Source organism: Schistocerca cancellata, chromosome 10 (assembly GCF_023864275.1).
Source record: "Schistocerca cancellata isolate TAMUIC-IGC-003103 chromosome 10, iqSchCanc2.1, whole genome shotgun sequence".
NCBI classification, from domain to species: domain Eukaryota; kingdom Metazoa; phylum Arthropoda; class Insecta; order Orthoptera; family Acrididae; genus Schistocerca; species Schistocerca cancellata.
The window spans coordinates 105,616,315-105,634,392 of record NC_064635.1 but is presented as its reverse complement, the minus strand read 5'-3'; the positions used below and the strand labels follow the sequence as shown (position 1 = coordinate 105,634,392).

Below are 18,078 nucleotides of genomic sequence, written 5' to 3'. Positions count from 1 at the left end.
AAAAAAAAAAAAAAAAAAAAAAAAAAAAAACACACACACACACACACACACACACACACACACACACACACACACACACACACACAAAAGCAAGCAAGAAAGCACACCTCATACACACATGCCCACCAACTCCAGCGTTTCGGGTCGGGCTGCAATATCGTGTGGGATGCAAGCAGCGATCTGGAGGTGGGGAGAGAGAGACGAACGCTGTCTTGAGGAGTGTGCAGGGACTACAATGCCAACAGGTGCAGTTATGGGACAGGGTTGTGAGAATAAAAGGAACAAGAAAAAGAGGGGGAGAGGGCTGCAAATAACAGGGTGTGAGATGAGAATGGGGAGATGATAGGACAGAGGGGGGTGGAAACTGTTGGGTGGATGGTGTGGGGCGGTATGTTACCGTAGGTTCAGACCGGGATAAGCTGGGGGGGGGGGGATCCAGATGGCTCGGGTAGTGAAGTAGCCTTTGAAATAAAATGTGTTATGTTCAGCTGCAGGTTGTGCCACAGGGTGGTCTATTTTGCTCTTGGCCATATTTTGGCGGTGGCTGTTCATCCTGGTGGACGGCTGGTCGGTTATAAAAAGCTGTGCAGTGATTGCAACGGGGCTAGTAAATGACAGCTGTTTTCACTTGTGGCCCGTCCCCTGATGGGGTAGGATAAACTTGCGACAGGATGGGAATAGGAAGTGCTGGGTGGGTGGATTGGGCAGGTTTTGCACCTGGGTGTTTCTCAGGGATATAATCCTTTTAGCAAGTGATTGGGATTGGGAGTGGTGTAGGGATGGACTAAGATGTTGGTTGGGTGACAGAACACCACTTTAAGAAGGGGTGGGAAGTATCTTGGGATGAATGTCCCTCGTTTCAGGGCACGATGATAGGTAATCAAAGCTCTGGCGAAGGATGTGGTTCAGTTGCTCCAGTCTGGGATGGTACTGAGTGACGAAAGGGACACTCCTGTGTGGCTGGTTTTTGGGGGTTGTGGGGGGGATTGGGGTTGTTAGGAGAAATGTCACAAGAGATCTGTTTGCGGGCTAGGTCTGAGGGATAGTGCCTGTCTGTGAAGGCCTTGGTGAGATCTCAGTATATTGAGCAAGGGAGTTTTGTCTCTGCAGATATGCTGTCCTGGAGAGTCAGGCTATATGGGAGGGATTTTTTGGTGTGATAGTGTCATAGGGGTGACAGCTGTCAAAAGGCAGGTACTGTTGGTAGGTTTAATATGGACAGAGGTGTGAATGGAGCCATCAGAAAGGAGAAGTCAGCATCTAGGAAGGTGGCCCATTGGCTTGAGGAGGACCACGTGAAGTGGATGAGAGAGAAGGTGTTGAGGTCGTGAAGGAATGAAGATAGGGTATCTTGGCCCTGGGCCCAGATGATGAAGATCAATGAGCCTGAACCAGACTAGAGGTTTGGTGTTATGGGAGGCTAGGAAGATCTCCTCTGTAGTAGTAGTAGTAGTAGTAGTAGTAGTATGAGTATGGTATTCTGCCTTACGGCAGTTCTTGTGTCATAGGTTAAGCCTCTTCCACTTTTGTCTGTTCATAGCCAGTCTTTTCATTTATGAATATTTGTCTCCTTTGATATTGTCCAGCATTTGATATCTTCTTTTTCCTCTTCCCTTTTTCCCTCCACCATTCCTTCTATTCCTTCCTTCAGTAAACAGTCTTTCCTCAAAGAATGTCCAATCCAGTTTCGTTTTCTCTTTCTGATGACTTTCAACATGTTTCTTTCTTCTCCACGTCTTCTTAATACTTCTTCATTCCTTACTCGGTCTTGCCATTTCACTTTTTGCATTCTTCTCCATATCCACATTTCTAGTGCCTCCAGTCTTCTTTCATTTTCCTTCCTCACTGCCCAGGTCTCTGCACCATAAAGTGAAATGCTCCAGCTGTAGCGGCAAGTCTTTTCCTCAGATTTTTATTTAGTGGTCCAAAAAGTAATTTCTGTTTCCTCTTGAATCCTTCTTTTGCCATTGCAATTCTTTTCCTAATTTCTGTTGAGCAATACATATCATCCATTATTACACTTCCCAAGTAATTGAAGTTACTCACTTGCTCTATTTCCTCTCCCCCTATTTTCATACGGAATTTTCTCCCCTTTCCTCCAATTACCATGCTTTTCATTTTCTTATTGTTAATTTTCATTCCATATTTTTGTGATCTTGTGTTTAGATCATCTAACATTTGTTCCATCTCTCTTGCACTCTCTGCCACCACAACCATGACATCTGCAAATCTTACACACTCCACTCTCCGACCCCCTATACAAACTCTTCTCCTCTAAATGGCCCATAAAAAGGTTGGCATAGGAGGGTGCCATGCAGGTGCCCATGACGTGTCTTCTTTACGGTAAGTAGCAATGTGTCTTTTCCTACATTGTTAAAACGATAATGTAACATACTTGAGTGTTTGAACAGAAACTATGAAATTGAGTACACCCAAGTGCTATAAAGTCCTAATGACCTCAGTGACTGTTGCAGTATTAATTCAAATTGTCCACTTCGTTTAATTTTATTAATTGAAACACAAATATTGTGTATTAAAAATACTCCTTTGGAGTGACTTTGACATCTTTTACAAATGAATCAGAGGGAGCGGTACATTGTACTAATAAGAGGACTCATATTGCCAAGTTGTTTGTAAATTTAACTCAATTTTGTAATCACTGAAATAACATTGCATACTTTCTCAGCGCATTTAGGCCTAGTTTCATTTTGTTTCCTCTTTGCCTTCATGGTGCTTCATTTATTTTGTCAGACAGTGTATTTTTATACTTATGCATTGCTTCTTAATGTAAATATTTCAACAATTTTATTTCCTAATACCTTTCTCGCAAACTTACTTTCTTTTTCGCTTGTATCTTAAATTATTTAAAAATTGATCATATATTGCGTGGTGCATACTGTATTAAATGAGCTATCTGCTTCTTTTGGCTATAGATATCTTAAAGCTGGAATTATTCACTGAGTCATTCTGTAGGTAGTTGTTATTGTATATTTCAGGGCTCTTGCCGTTAACTGTGCAGCTCCGTTGAATGAAAAGGGGGCTAAAGCTGACGATTGGAAGAAGGGAAAACCGGTGCGCGTCATTCGAAGCTACAAATTCCGGAAGCACTCTAAGTTTGCTCCAGAGGAAGGGTTGAGGTAATATTCCACTTATCTTGTTGTACTGTTTCATTCATAGTTGTATTAAAATGATACCGTAATTGATGGATAGCAGTGTTGGTGTTGGTGGTGGTGGTGGTGGTGGTGGTGGTGTCGGCGTGTGCAGAGCAGACCACGTGCTGACTCTCCACAATGTGAAATATTTACCTACAGACTATTGCTGTAGATAAGTGTGTTAGAGGCAACAGTGTCGATGACTGATGCTTGCGTGAAATAACAGCCTTAGGCGAGTGTTCAGCAGCAACTCTGAAGTGTGTTGTGAAGCAGTGAATTAACTTTACAAAATTGGCATGAGGAAATTACATCATATGTGAAAAGAGTCTTTACTAACAAGTATGCATCACTCATTTCAAACAGTAGACACATTCATTAGTAAATCGTTTTTACATTTTCAAACACACTGGATTGGCGGGCATGTATAAATGTGTCGTGTCTTCTAAAGAAACAAAAATGAAAGTAATACAGAATCAATTTTTAACCAACTTCCTTAAAATCAGTCAATATTGAGTGAGCACAGAGTGAAACTAAGAATACGTTTTCAATTTTTATACAAAAGTAAAATGTTAGTGAAAAATAAAATCAGTAAATGGGTGGAGATATGCTTTGTTCTCATTAAAAGTATCTGTCGATAAAATTTATATAGGACACAAAATTTCTCTGTATTTGGCTCCCATTACCCTTCGGCGTGACAACTACACAGCTTTCAGCTTCTCCAATTGTAGATGTGCAGATTCAATTTCACATGCAGGTATAAATTCGAATTCCACCAAACACCGCATGTTACATTCCAAAGTATTAAAATCGAGATTGCGACGCGCTTTTGTAAGCCAGTCACAGCTCATGTCACATGATCTCGCCAGCTGATGACAGCATTTGACACGTGATGTAGTCAGCCGATAGCAAGATCACTCTTAAGTAGCGCGAACACAGTAATAAGAAAAATTAATGTACAATTGTTGCTACAAGAAAAAAAAAAGCTATCACTTATAATATTTGTCTCTAAGATTAATAAGCTGCAAGAGAATCTAAGCTTCCACATATATTGTTGCACGTCATACATCACATAAATGTGCCAGTAAAATTTTTTAATAACGATGTCTAATGACAACTGAGGTCGCTGATATGGAGTACCTGTCAGTAGGTGAAAACACTATGTGCTTAGTATGAAAAACGTTTGTTTTTGGGTTGTCTGGATACTTTTTCTCGGCACTTATCAATCCTTTTATGGTTTATGGTTTTATACACCGGCGTAGAATTTCCCGGCACTTTAGAAAATGAAACTCGGGAAAAAACACATTTTGGAAAGATCCTTGATGTGCAGCAACATATACACTGCATATTTTGTTGACTACAGTTCTAATAGTCAAAGTGTTTATGGCACTTGGAACAAAAACTTTCCTTCCTGCTAATTTGTAGAAAACTGGCATTTTTGAGACTGTGTTCATATGCAAAATGAAAGTTGATTGTTGCAAAGCAGAAAATAGCAACCAGCCACTGTTATTAAAGCTATTTATTTACACAGATAGAGCCATTAGCTATTTTGCTAATGGCAGCTCATCTTCAGAGGGATGTTCACATTTATTTTTTATTTATTTATTTTTTTTATTTATTTATTTTTTTTTGGGGAGGGGGGAGACGGTCACAACTAATGTAAACAGAAACCAATATTAATGTGAACAGTAGTCTAAGGATGAAACAAAAACTGTCAAGTTTGAAACAGGTAGTGGAACTGTAGTGTAAATAACTATAATCATCAACAGTGGCTGGTTACTGCTTTCGTTTTTGTAAGAATCAGCTTTTAAAAACTTCCTTATTGGCACTTAGGACCAGCTAGCTTAACATTCTTACCACTCTGGATACCAAGCCTGTGCGTAGCTCGGCTGCATTTGCACTTGATGTAGTGGGTGCTAAGTTTTGTATCTTGAACTACTCCTGGGACAACGTGCAGATGATTTTGCTGTTGAATTTCAGACGTGTGAGTGGTTTTTCGGACAAAGATAGATTTTCTTTATAAAAAATGTAAGCATTCAGAAACATTCAGCCAGTTATGCTGGAAACCACTTTCTTCCATAATTTCAGTCTTCCTCTCATCCAGATAAAAGTACGTTGTCATATCTGAGGAATCAATCCCTCCCATGTATTTATTATACTGAAATGTGACATCAGGTTTCTTCAAAGGTTGTCGTTTGCAAATACTTCTCTCTGACACTGGTGCAGTAGAGGAGGAACTGATCAACAGAACTGGATTTTTATGTGACATCTTTTCCCTGAAGCCACAGAGAAGCACAAAGGCCTTTCTAAAGAATTTGACCTGCCCAATGTCAAATTTGGAAAGAAGATTAGGTGGGAGAAATTTTCTGTTCCTCTGTATTGTGCCAGTTAGGAAGGTTCCCATGGACTACAGTTTTTCCACTACTGTAATTGACATGAAGAAATTGTCACAGAAAATGTTGTACCCCTTGTTCATGTAATTACCAAGAGCAAGTTATTTTGTAATAACTACATAGCCGTATCCGTGCTCTTTTACCACCACTCTGTCAGCTTCACATCTTGCTCCACAGTACACACACAATCCAAGGCAGTAGTTCACCACAGAATCATATTGCATCCAGAACTTTACACCCCATCTGTGGTGATGTTTGTTAGGGAGATACTGGATGAGTTGAGAATGAGTCTTAGAGCCAACAAGACTTTCGTCAACACTCAGCTGTTGATGAAGCATATAATGGTGACGAAACACATTATTGGCAATGTTCAGCATAATGTCAAACTTTGCAGTAGGATCGTACACTGGATGCCCAGGAGGGAGCAATTTGTATTGTCTGTAAAGTGGAAAAATTTTAAGAGCAACTGAAATGTATTTAGTGAAAACATTCGGGAAAATCATAGTTGCCATATTTTTGTCTGTGGACCAGTAACTAAAAAGTGTCGGTTTCTTTATGAGTCCCATATTTCGTATTACTACCCCAAAAGCCCTCATTTCTGGCACTGAGGTAGTACAGCACTTTCTCACACGAGAGTGCACTGATAAGTTTACGTTTGCTTTGAGAAATAGTCGAGAATATCTGTTGCCATTATTGTCAACAGTTGCACTGGGGGGAAAAAAGTTAAAAATCAATTGGCATAGCATTTATTGATACATGTTTGGGGCCTGGTAATTACGAAAACGTGAAGCGGTGAGGAGCAGGATTGTCCAACTCATCAGTTCCAATTTCAGCAAATGTGTCGCTGGCTGCAGTCAATTCTTCAACATCGTCTTCATCGCTGCTGGGTGCAGATTCGACTATTGATGACTCTCATGATGAGACATCACCACTAGACCATTCGTAGATCGATCCACTGTCCGAAAAACCTGCAAAATCATTCTCACTTTCACCACTTTCCGCGGTATGCATCACACTCAAACAAGACTTCTTGCTTGGCGGCATCATATTACCTTCGAAATGAACGAAAAACAACCTTGTGTTTGGAACTCGAAAATATTGATTATTGGCATCGACGATCGAAACGAAGTACTTGACGACTATCTTTCGACCTTCGTTTGCCTTCACGACATCGATATACGACGATCTGTGCCTTAGTTTGAAAGAAAAGTGTGCAAAAACAGCAGTATGATTAGATTGTACCTGGCACTTTTCGCGCATACCGTGCGATCAGATTAGATTGTATTTGGCACTATAAGAGCTAAACTTCTGATCAATATGCACACTACAAAGTTCACTGAGATTTATAAAATGGCTCTAAAACTATTGTAGCAACATATCAGTTCTCCCTTTGGAAGTTCAGTCATTACAGTTTTTCTCATTTTAGACATTAATACAGCTGTACTTTACTAAGTTCACGTCTTCCGTTAATCAGTAGAAAATTAATTTGTAATTCTTTTCATATGGCAGCCGTCACTGTCACTAGAACATGTTTTAAAAATTTGTTGTTTTTTAATGTTTCAGGTACGACGGCATCTACAAAGTCGCGGAATATCGCCCAGAAAAAGGGCAATCTGGTTTCATCGTATGGCGATACTTCCTGCGTCGGGACGACCCAACACCGGCCCCGTGGACGGCAGCTGGAAAGAAATTAATAGCATCTCTTGGCCTTCAGCTTGAGGTCGGTGCATCAACATGTTGTATACCATAACGAGCCTGTTACATGAATTTTAATTAATTTTTATGAGATCAAATGTCACGCTCTCCCAGTTTCCTCCATTTGTGTGTCTCTGTTCCAAATTATTTCTCTCTTATTAAACTTTCTTGGCTTTACTGGATTACTGCCAAAAATATTGCTGACTTGCACATAATATGGGTAAATCTTGAGTCTTTGCTGGCAATAGGCAGTATACAGAAACCCCTCCGTCCATCCAAAGAGGGTAAGAGGAGGAAATGGAAATTACTTTGAATGGTTGCTGATTGAATACTTCCATGTTAATGATGTGTAGTAATTAAACTATAAATAATTCTCATGCAGTCTCACAAGTGGCTTAACAATTAAATCATTGGTCTAGTACATTGTTAAGTGAACAGGAGGATGTATATGTGATTAGTTCTTTCGACTGATCATACATACTGCCTTTGCACCAAATGAGAGCATCTCTGCTGTCTGTTTGCGGGCTAAACTGGGAGCAGATGCTACTTGGCCATGGTGTCTTGCAGCCAACAAATATTTCTTAAATGTGATCCTCTTGTTGTTGTGGATTTATCCTGAAGCATGCGTAGGACTTGACAAAAAGATATTGGTGTAGCAATGCAATGGTTGTGAGTATGACATCACTCGATAAACTGAGAGTTACCCTTTTAGAGAACTGTTTTCTACATTACATTTAGGAGATGGTGTTTTGAAATTTTAAAAGAATCTAGATTTTGCAGAACAGACTGTCCTCAGGCATGAAAAGCAATATTAATTACAGGATGTATGTTGAAACGTGGCCATTTGTTTCTACACTGCCAAACAAAAAAATTGAAGCATCCAAAAGGAGAGAAAGTAATGAAATTAAACTTCAAAGGTCAAGGTGGTATGTGATGTTATTTCAGTGATTAAGAATATTGAGTCAAATCACAAAGACCTTGGGAGTATGGACGTACTTGTCATTATGACATTGCATCCCTTCCGGCCTGGGTGGATGCCCTGATTTGGTTGGGAAGGGTGTCATAAAGCCGTTGTATTCTCTCCTGAGGCAAGATGGCCTGCAACTGCTGTATTTACTCGAATCTAAGCCGTACCTGAATAATGAGACTCGAAATCAAGGGGAAAAGAATTTCCCGAATCTAAGCCGCACCTGAAATTTGAGACTCGAAATTGAAAGGGAGAGAAAAGTTTTACGCCGCACCTCCAAATCTAAACAAAGTTGGTCCATTGTAATATGAGTCACAATTTAGGTCGAATGAATGACGATACAGCTACAGTAGTTTAGTTTGAGTCATAAGCTTAGCAGTTAAGAAATACCAGATAGCCATTGCTATGCGTCAGGCACTCCGTCTGTATGTATACAGGTACCCTTCCTTTTTCACGTGCTTTGTCTGGTTTGAATTGATTGCTTATTTTTCTTTGATCTGATAAGTGCCGTTCTCTTTGTTATAGGTGTTTATGTCACTCTCCGCTGAAAATGCATTACTGTACTGTGTCGTGCATTGTTTGTCACATTCTGATAATAAGTGTTTACGGCCTGTCGTCACTTGCCGCATGGCTTGCTTTTGTGCATGCTACCGCCTCTTACATTTTTTTAATATATATATATAATTAAAAAGAAAGATGATGAGACTTACCAAACAAAAGCAAAGGCAAAGAGTTTGGGCCTTATATATATATATATATATATAGGGATACGACTTCCTCAAATCCTGCCCTGAAATGAGATCCATCCTTCATGAAATCCTCCCCACTCCACCAAGAGTGTCTTTCCGCCGTCCACCTAACCTTCGCAACCTTTTAGTTCATCCCTATGAAATCCCCAGACCACCTTCCCTACCCTCTGGCTCCTACCCCTGTAACCGCCCCCGGTGTAAAACCTGTCCCATGCACCCTCCCACCACCACCTACTCCAGTCCTGTAACCCGGAAGGTGTACACGATCAAAGGCAGAGCCACGTGTGAAAGCACCCACGTGATTTACCAACTGACCTGCCTACACTGTGAAGCGTTCTATGTGGGAATGACCAGCAACAAACTGTCCATTCGCATGAATGGACACAGGCAGACAGTGTTTGTTGGTAATGAGGATCACCCTGTGGCTAAACATGCCTTGGTGCACGGCCAGCACATCTTGGCACAGTGTTACACCGTCCGGGTTATCTGGATACTTCCCACTAACACCAACCTGTCAGAACTCCGGAGATGGGAACTTGCCCTTCAGCATATCCTCTCTTCTCGCTATCCGCCAGGCCTCAATCTCCGCTAATTTCTAATTTCAATTTGCCGCCGCTCGTACCTCACCTGTCTTTCAACATCATCTTTGCCTTTGTACATCCGCCCCGACTGACATCTCTGCCCAAACTCTTTGCCTTTACAAATGTCTGCTTGTGTCTGTGTATATGAGGATGGATATGTGTGTGTGTGTGCGAGTGTATACCTGTCCTTTTTTCCCTCCTTTTTTCCCCCTAAGGTAAGTCTTTCCGCTCCCGGGATTGGAATGACTCCTTACCCTCTCCCTTAAAACCCAAATCCTTTTGTCTTTCCCTCTCCTTCCCTCTTTCCTGACGAGGCAACCATTGGTTGCGAAAGCTAGATTTTGTGTGTATGTTTGTGTTTGTCTGTGTGTCTATCGACCTGCCAGCGCTTTTGTTTGGTAAGTCTCATCATCTTTCTTTTTAAATATATATATATATATATATATATATATATATATATATATAAACTCTTTGCCTTTACAAATGTCTGCTTGTGTCTGTGTATGTGTGGATGGATATGTGTGTGTGTGCGAGTGTAAACCTGTCCTTTTTTCCCCCTAAGGTAAGTCTTTCCGCTCCCGGGATTGGAATGACTCCTTACCCTCTCCCTTAAAACCCAATCCTTTTGTCTTTCCTTCTCCTTCCCTCTTTCCTGACGAGGCAACCATTGGTTGCGAAAGCTAGAGTTTTGTGTGTATGTTTGTGTTTATTTGTGTGTCTATCGACCTGCCAGCGCTTTTGTTGGGTAAGTCTCATCATCTTTCTTTTTAAATATTATTTTCCCACGTGGAATGTTTCCCTCTATTATTTTTATATATATATATATATATATATATATATATATATATATATATATATATATATATATATATATATATATATATATATATATATATATATATATAATTAAAAAGAAAGATGATGAGACTTACCAAACAAAAGCGCTGGCAGGTCGATAGACACACAAACATACACACAAAAATCTAGCTTTCGCAACCAACGGTTCCCTCGTCAGGAAAGAGGGAAGGAGAAGGGAAGACAAAAGGATATGGGTTTTAAGGGAGAGGGTAAGGAGTCATTCCAATCCCGGGAGCGGAAAGACTTACCTTAGGGGGAAAAAGGACAGGTATACACTCGCGCGCACACACACACATATCCATCCGCATATACACAGACACAAGCAGACATTTGTAAAGGCAAAGAGTCTGGGCAGAGATGTCAGTCGGGGCGGAAGTACAGAGGCAAAGATGATGTTGAAAGACAGGTGAGGTATGAGAGGCGGCAAATTGAAATTAGAAATTAGCGGAGATTGAGGCCTGGCGGATAGCGAGAAGAGAGGATATGCTGAAGGGCAAGTTCCCATCTCCGGAGTTCTGACAGGTTGGTGTTAGTGGGAAGTATCCAGATAACCCGGACGGTGTAACATTATGCCAAGATGTGCTGGCCGTGCACCAAGGCATGTTTAGCCACAGGGTGATCCTCATTACCAACAAACACTGTCTGCCTGTGTCCATTCATGCGAATGGACAGTTTGTTGCTGGTCATCCCCACATAGAACGCTTCACAGTGTAAGCAGGTCAGTTGGTAAATCACGTGGGTGCTTTCACACGTGGCTCTGCCTTTGATTGTGTACACCTTCTGAGTTACAGGACTGGAGTAGGTGGTGGTGGGAGGGTGCATGGGACAGGTTTTACACGGGGGGCGGTTACAAGGGTAGGAGCCAGAGGGTAGGGAAGGTGGTTTGGGGATTTCATAGGGATGAACTAAGAGGTTATGAAGGTTAGGTGGATGGCGGAAAGACACTCTTGGTGGAGTGGGGAGGATTTCATGAAGGATGGATCTCATTTCAGGGCAGGATTTGAGGAAGTCGTATCCCTGCTGGAGAGCCACATTCAGAATCTGATCCAGTCCTGGAAAGTATCCTGTCATAAGTGGGGCACTTTTGTGGTTCTTCTGTGGGAGGTTCTGGGTTTGAGAGGATGAGGAAGTGGCTCTGGTTATTTGCTTCTGTACCAGGTCGGGAGGGTAGTTGCGGGATGCGAAAGCTGTTGTCAGGTTGTTGGTGTAATGCTTCAGGGATTCCGGACTGGAGCAGATTCGTTTGCCACGAAGACCTAGGCTGTAGGGAAGGGACCGTTTGATGTGGAATGGGTGGCAGCTGTCGTAATGGAGGTACTGTTGCTTGTTGGTGGGTTTGATGTGGACAGACGTGTGAAGCTGGTCATTGGACAGGTGAAGGTCAACATCAAGGAAAGTGGCATGGGATTTGGAGTAGGACCAGATGAATCTGATGGAACCAAAGGAGTTGAGGTTGGAGAGGAAATTCTGGAGTTCTTCTTCACTGTGAGTCCAGATCATGAAGATGTCATCAATAAATCTGTACCAAACTTTGGGTTGGCAGGCCTGGGTAACCAAGAAGGCTTCCTCTAAGTGACCCATGAATAGGTTGGCGTACGAAGGGGCCATCCTGGTACCCATGGCTGTTCCCTTTAATTGTTGGTATGTCTGGTCTTCAAAAGTGAAGAAGTTGTGGGTCAGGATGAAGCTGGCTGAGATAATGAGGAAAGAGGTTTTAGGTAGGGTGGCAGGTGATCGGCGTGAAAGGAAGTGCTCCATCGCAGCGAGGCCCTGGACGTGCGGGATATTTGTGTATAAGGAAGTGGCATCAATGGTTACAAGGATGGTTTCTGGGGGTAACGGATTGGGTAAGGCTTCCAGGCGTTCGAGAAAGTGGTTGGTGTCTTTAATGAAGGATGAGAGACTGCATGTAATGGGTTGAAGGTGTTGATCTACGTAGGCAGAGATACGTTCTGTGGGGGCTTGGTAACCAGCTACAATGGGGCGGCCGGGATGATTGGGTTTGTGAATTTTAGGAAGAAGGTAGAAGGTAGGGGTGCGGGGTGTCGGTGGGGTCAGGAGGTTGATGGAGTCAGGTGAAAGGTTTTGTAGGGGGCCTAAGGTTCTGAGGATTCCTTGAAGCTCTGCCTGGACATCAAGAATGGGATTGCCTTGGCAAACTTTGTATGTGGTGTTGTCTGAAAGCTGACGCAGTTCCTCAGCCACATACTCCCGACGATCAAGTACCACGGTCGTGGAACCCTTGTCCGCCGAAAGAATGACGATGGACCGGTTAGCCTTCAGATCACGGATAGCCTGGGCTTCAGCAGTGGTGATGTTGGGAGTAGGATTAAGGTTTTTTTAAGAAGGATTGAGAGGCAAGGCTGGAAGTCAGAAATTCCTGGAAGGTTCGGAGAGGGTGATTTTGTGGAAGAGGAGGTGGGTCCCGCTGTGACGGAGGACGGAACTGTTCCAGGCAGGGTTCAATTTGGATCGTGTCTTGGGGAGTTGGATCATTAGGAGTAGGATTAGGATCATTTTTCTTCGTGGCAAAGTGATATTTCCAGCAGAGAGTACGGGTGTAGGACAGTAAATCTTTGACGAGGGCTGTTTGGTTAAATCTGGGAGTGGGGCTGAAGGTGAGGCCTTTGGATAGGACAGAGGTTTCGGATTGGGAGAGAGGTTTGGAGGAAAGGTTAACTACTGAATTGGGGTGTTTTGGTTCCAGATTGTGTTGATTGGAATTTTGAGGTTTTGGAGGGAGTGGAGCTGGAAGTGGGAGATTGAGTAGATGGGAGAGACTGGGTTTGTGTGCAATGAGAGGAGGTTGAGGTTTGCTGGAAAGGTTGTGAAGGGTGAGTGAGTTGCCTTTCCGGAGGTGGGAAACCAGGAGATTGGATAGTTTTTTAAGGTGGAGGGTGGCATGCTGTTCTAATTTGCGGTTGGCCTGTAGGAGGATGCTCTGAACAGCCGGGGTGGATGTGGGAGAGGAAAGATTGAGGGCTTTTATTAAGGATAGGAGTTGACGGGCGTGTTGATTGGCTGAGTTGATGTGTAGGTGAAGGATTAGGTGGGTGAGGGCAATGGATTGTTCAGTTTGGAACTGGTATAGGGACTGATGGAAAGAAGGGTTGCAGCCAGAGATGGGAACTTTAAGTGTGAGGCCTTTGGGGGTAATGCCAAATGTCAGACAAGCCTGAGAAAATAAAATATGCGAGCATAATCTGGCTAGGGTGGAAGGCATGTTTGCGGAGGGAATGTAAATAAAACTTAATGGGGTCGTTGTGGGGGTGTTGTGAGGGTGACATGGTATTAGAAGGTGGAAAGTGTAACATGAGGTTGAAATGAAAATAACTGGAGAAAGTAACTGGAGATCGGTTGTGAAAAAAGGCAAAAAAGTGTTGGTTTGAGATGAGCTATGTTGATCCTGTGGTGAACTTAGGTTGGGGAACAATGATGGGTACAAAGGTTAGGTAGTTGTGTTGCTGCCAAAAAACGTTAAAGGATGGAGAAATTCGGGAAAATTTCGAAAAAACTGCGTGTAAATGTATTAAAAGGAGTGGTTTTGTGGTGGCAGATTATGAAAATGAGGCTAACAATTGTCTGGCAAAGAAATAATGACGTTAAAACCTGTGGGAAGCGGCTAAATATTATCAGTGATGTGCGAAAAACGGAAATGGAAATAAAGCGAAAGTTATCAGAACTATATATATAAAAACAAGAGGAATCGTCTCATTAGCGACACAATGGCAAGAGACTGCCATTTGTTGTTACATACACTGCTGCTTTCTTTGATAATGATCAACAAGCACCAAATAATAGACTGCGTATAATAGAAAATGTTCTGAACGAGAGTTTAGTGAAAAATTTTCTCCATTTGAAAATCTTTGCACACGCCTCTTTAGTACATTACATTCTGCACAGAAATTACAGTTATCTAGTCAATTGCTGTGCTTCATTTCTGACTGTATCACTATTAAGCATAAGAATAATACGAATATAAACATGACATGATATGTATATTCTTCCGCGTTAGCTGTTGTCTCACTCTAGTGTTGTAGTTTACTAGGCATACAGAATTTAAATGAAGCAGCAGCAAACACGAAGGAATACATGGCAAAATGTTTATATTTGTATTATTGTTATGGTGAAGAGAATCCTGCATGTGATTCACAATTCATAAAAGTTCCTATTAGTAACCATCTCTTCTCACAGGTAGGAAAAAATTCAGAACGTAGAGTTGGCCATATTGACAAACATCCCAGACAGTCTTGCCAGTCGGATTTTTGTAGTACATTGAAATGCTGCCACATTCGAAGATGAACAATACGGAATTTGTATTTACTTCGTTGGATAATGTATGAAAATGCGAAACTCGGGGCAGAGAAAAAAAGCTCGTCTTCCACACACTTTTTTTAACGCAGAGGTTTTGGCGCCAGTATTCATCTTTGTGCCTACAAAGCATGCCTGTTTAGCACTACATATATTCGACGGCAGAGTTGTGGTGGCACCTATCAACATTTTTCAGAACTTCCGCTTACTTTACACTCGATTTTTGGATTACAAAAACCAGAAAAAAGTGCGGCTTAGATTCGAGTAAATATGGTATTGTAACTGATCCTGGATACTGGCTCTAGGAATGAGTTGATGTCGTAACTGGTCCCAGAAATGTTCTACCGGAGACAGATCGTGTGATCTTGCTAGCAACAGGAATACCTCAACATCATTCAGAAAGTTCTGTTGGATAATGGCACCACTATACTGTCACATCAGAGGTAACGTGAGGACGTGAGATGTCTGTGAAGAACCATTATGCCCTCAGAGTTCTTTCAGTCACTATCAGCCAGGATCTGAAGTCACACCCAATGACTGCCCATGTTATGACACCAGGCTTGACAGTGCTGTGCCTCACCGAAACATTCAAAGAATGGGACCTCTCCTTGTAAAGGGCTGTGCAGAACTGAAAGTCATTGCTGAACACAATGTGACTCAATTGGTTGGCAGTCCATGCTTCCTGGTCACACCACCACTCCAGATGCGACTGGTTGTGTTAATGTGTGGGACTCGAGCATTTTGGGTTTACATGTCACCGTTTTATGCAGCGCTGATACAGTGGTGAAAGTTAACTTTCATTGTCATTTCCATGGTTACCTTTCTTAAAACCAGTGTCAAGTGTTTTATTTGAATTTATATTCTTACAGGTGCCAGAAAACTACGATGTAGCGCTCGCAAAGAAATCTGGAGATAAGCCGAAGAAAACAGCCAAACGTAAATTAAGCAATGGAAATGAAATAAACTTTTTCACAAAAAAAGTGAAAGCTGAGCCGTATGTGATTGATGCAAAAATCCAAAAAATTATTGCCAAAGACAAGCAAAACACAAAGCTGTGGGAAACCTGCAGTTCTTCACTTAAAGATGGCAAAAAGGTAAAGTCCAGTGTACTAAGCAAGCACAACATTTGTTTATCCTAAATACTTGACATTAAAACTTCTAATTTTTCGCTAATCTGCTAATATAATTATGTGTTGAAATTGTGATTATTTTTAACTTGACAATACAGTTATTTCCTGTGGCAGGTGTAATATGTGATGAGGTTGGAACCTGTACCAACCTTTGTTTTCATGTGTTAGGTAGAAATACCCTTCTTTATGACTCAAATACTAACAAAGAGATAGAGGGGCTGGCCAGTACTTACCTCAGCTCAGTACAGCCGATAGATACACACAAAACAAAACCGAAAATTTATGTTCCTAGCTTTCGGAACAAAAGTTCCTTCATCAGGGAGGAGAGAGGGGAAAGAAAGGGAAGAAGGGAAAGGAGATTCAGTTACTCACAACCCAGGTTATGAAGCAACAGGGAAAGGAAAATAGGGAGGGTAGCAAGGATGGAGGCATGGTTGTCAGAGGAAAGCCAAAGATATTCTACTGTAAGTACTGTGCCAGCTTCAAACCAAAGAGGATGCATACAGAAGTAAAGAGGTATATAGTCTAAAGATAAACACAACTATGTAGGATGAAAAGATGCGTGAATGGCTAAGAGGAAAGGGAAAGAGGAGAAGACTGAAGAGTAAATGGGAGTGAGGTTGTTTAACGTAGGTTCAGTCCAGGGGGATGGCGGGATGAAAGGATGTGTTGGAGTGCAAGTTCCCATCTCCGCAGTTCAGAGGGACTGGTGTTGGGTGGGAGAAGCCAAATGGCACAAACGGTGTAGCAGGTTCCTAGGTCCCTAGAATTATGCTGGAGGGCATGCTCCGCTACTGGGTATTGGGCATCTCCTAGGCGGACAGTTCGTCTGTGTCCGTTCATGCGCTCAGCCAGTTTAGTTGTTGTCATGCCGATGTAAAAGGCTGTGCAGTGCAGGCATGTCAGTTGATAAATGACATGTGTAGTTTCACATGTGGCCCTGCCTTGAATTGTGTACGTTTTACCAGTAGCGGGGCTGGAGTAAGTGGTTGTGGGGGGATGCATGGGGCAGGTTTTGCAGCGGGGTCGGTTACAGGGGTAGGAACCGCTGGGTAGAGAAGGTAGTCTGGGAATATTGTAGGGTTTAACAAGGATGTTACGGAGGTTAGGGGGCCGACGAAAGGAAACTCTGGGTGGTGTTGGGAGAATTTTGTCAAGGGATGATCTCATTTCAGGGGTTGACTTGAGAAAATCATATCCCTGGCGGAGTAATTTGTTGATGTTTTCGAGGCCAGGATAATATTGGGTGACAAGGGGGATGCTTCTGTGTGGTCTGGGGGTAGGAACATTGTTGTTGGACGGGGAGGAATGTATTGCTCGAGAGATCTGTTTGTGGACAAGGTCTGCAGGATAGTTGCGGGAGAGGAAAGCACTGGTCAGGTTATTGGTATAATTGTTGAGGGATTCGTCACTGGAGCAGATACGTTTGCCACGAATGCCTAGGCTGTAGGGAAGGGAGCGTTTGATGTGGAATGGATGGCAGCTATCAAAGTGAAGTTACTGTTGTTTGTTTGTGGGTTTGATATGGACAGAGGTGTGGATGTGAGCTTCAACAAGATGAAGGTCAACATCGAGGAAGGTAGCTTGGGTTTTGGAGAAGGACCAGGTGAAATTCAGATTCGAAAAGGAGTTGAGGTTATGGAGGAAATTAAGGAGTGTTTCTTCACCATGAGTCCAGACCACAAAGATGTCATCTATAAACCTATACCAGGCCAGGGGAAGCAGCTGTTGGGTCTTCAGGAAAGCCTCCTCCATGCGGCCCATGAAGAGGTTGGCATAGGACGGAGCCATCCTGGTTCCCATGGCCGTTCCCCTGATTTGTTTGTAGGTCTGGCCTTCAAAAGTGAAGTAATTATGGGTGAGGATGAAGTTGGTAAGTGTGATGAGGAACGAGGTTTTTGGAAGATCTTCGGGTGGGCGTTGGGAGAGGTAGTGCTCAAGGGCAGAGAGACCATGGGTATGTGGGATGTTTGTGTAAAGGGATGTAGCATCTATGGTGACAAGAAAGGTTTCAGGTGGGAGAGGAGTGGGAATGGATTTGAGGCGTTCTAGGAAATGGTTTGTGTCTTTGATGTAGGATGGGAGTCTGCGGGTGATAGGTTGGAGGTGCTGGTCTACCAGAGCTGAGATACGCTCGGTTGGGCCTTTGAAGCCTGCTACAATGGGACGGCCAGGATGGTTCTCTTTGTGGATTTTGGGTAATAGGTAGAAGGTAGGGGTACGTGGCTCAGGTGGAGTGAGTAAT

The 18,078-nt window shown here is 42.6% G+C and overlaps 1 protein-coding gene across 1 annotated transcript in view; it reads left to right on the top strand.

Annotated features, from left to right (window-relative positions):
- The window catches only part of LOC126106670 (E3 ubiquitin-protein ligase UHRF1-like), a 60,080-nt gene that overhangs the window by 31,644 nt on the left and 10,358 nt on the right, over positions 1 to 18,078 (top strand). The window contains exons 9-11 of the mRNA XM_049913039.1: positions 2,997 to 3,137; positions 7,106 to 7,262; positions 15,573 to 15,797. Coding sequence (XP_049768996.1) covers positions 2,997 to 3,137; positions 7,106 to 7,262; positions 15,573 to 15,797 — 523 coding nt within the window. The remainder of the gene's footprint in view (positions 1 to 2,996; positions 3,138 to 7,105; positions 7,263 to 15,572; positions 15,798 to 18,078) is intronic.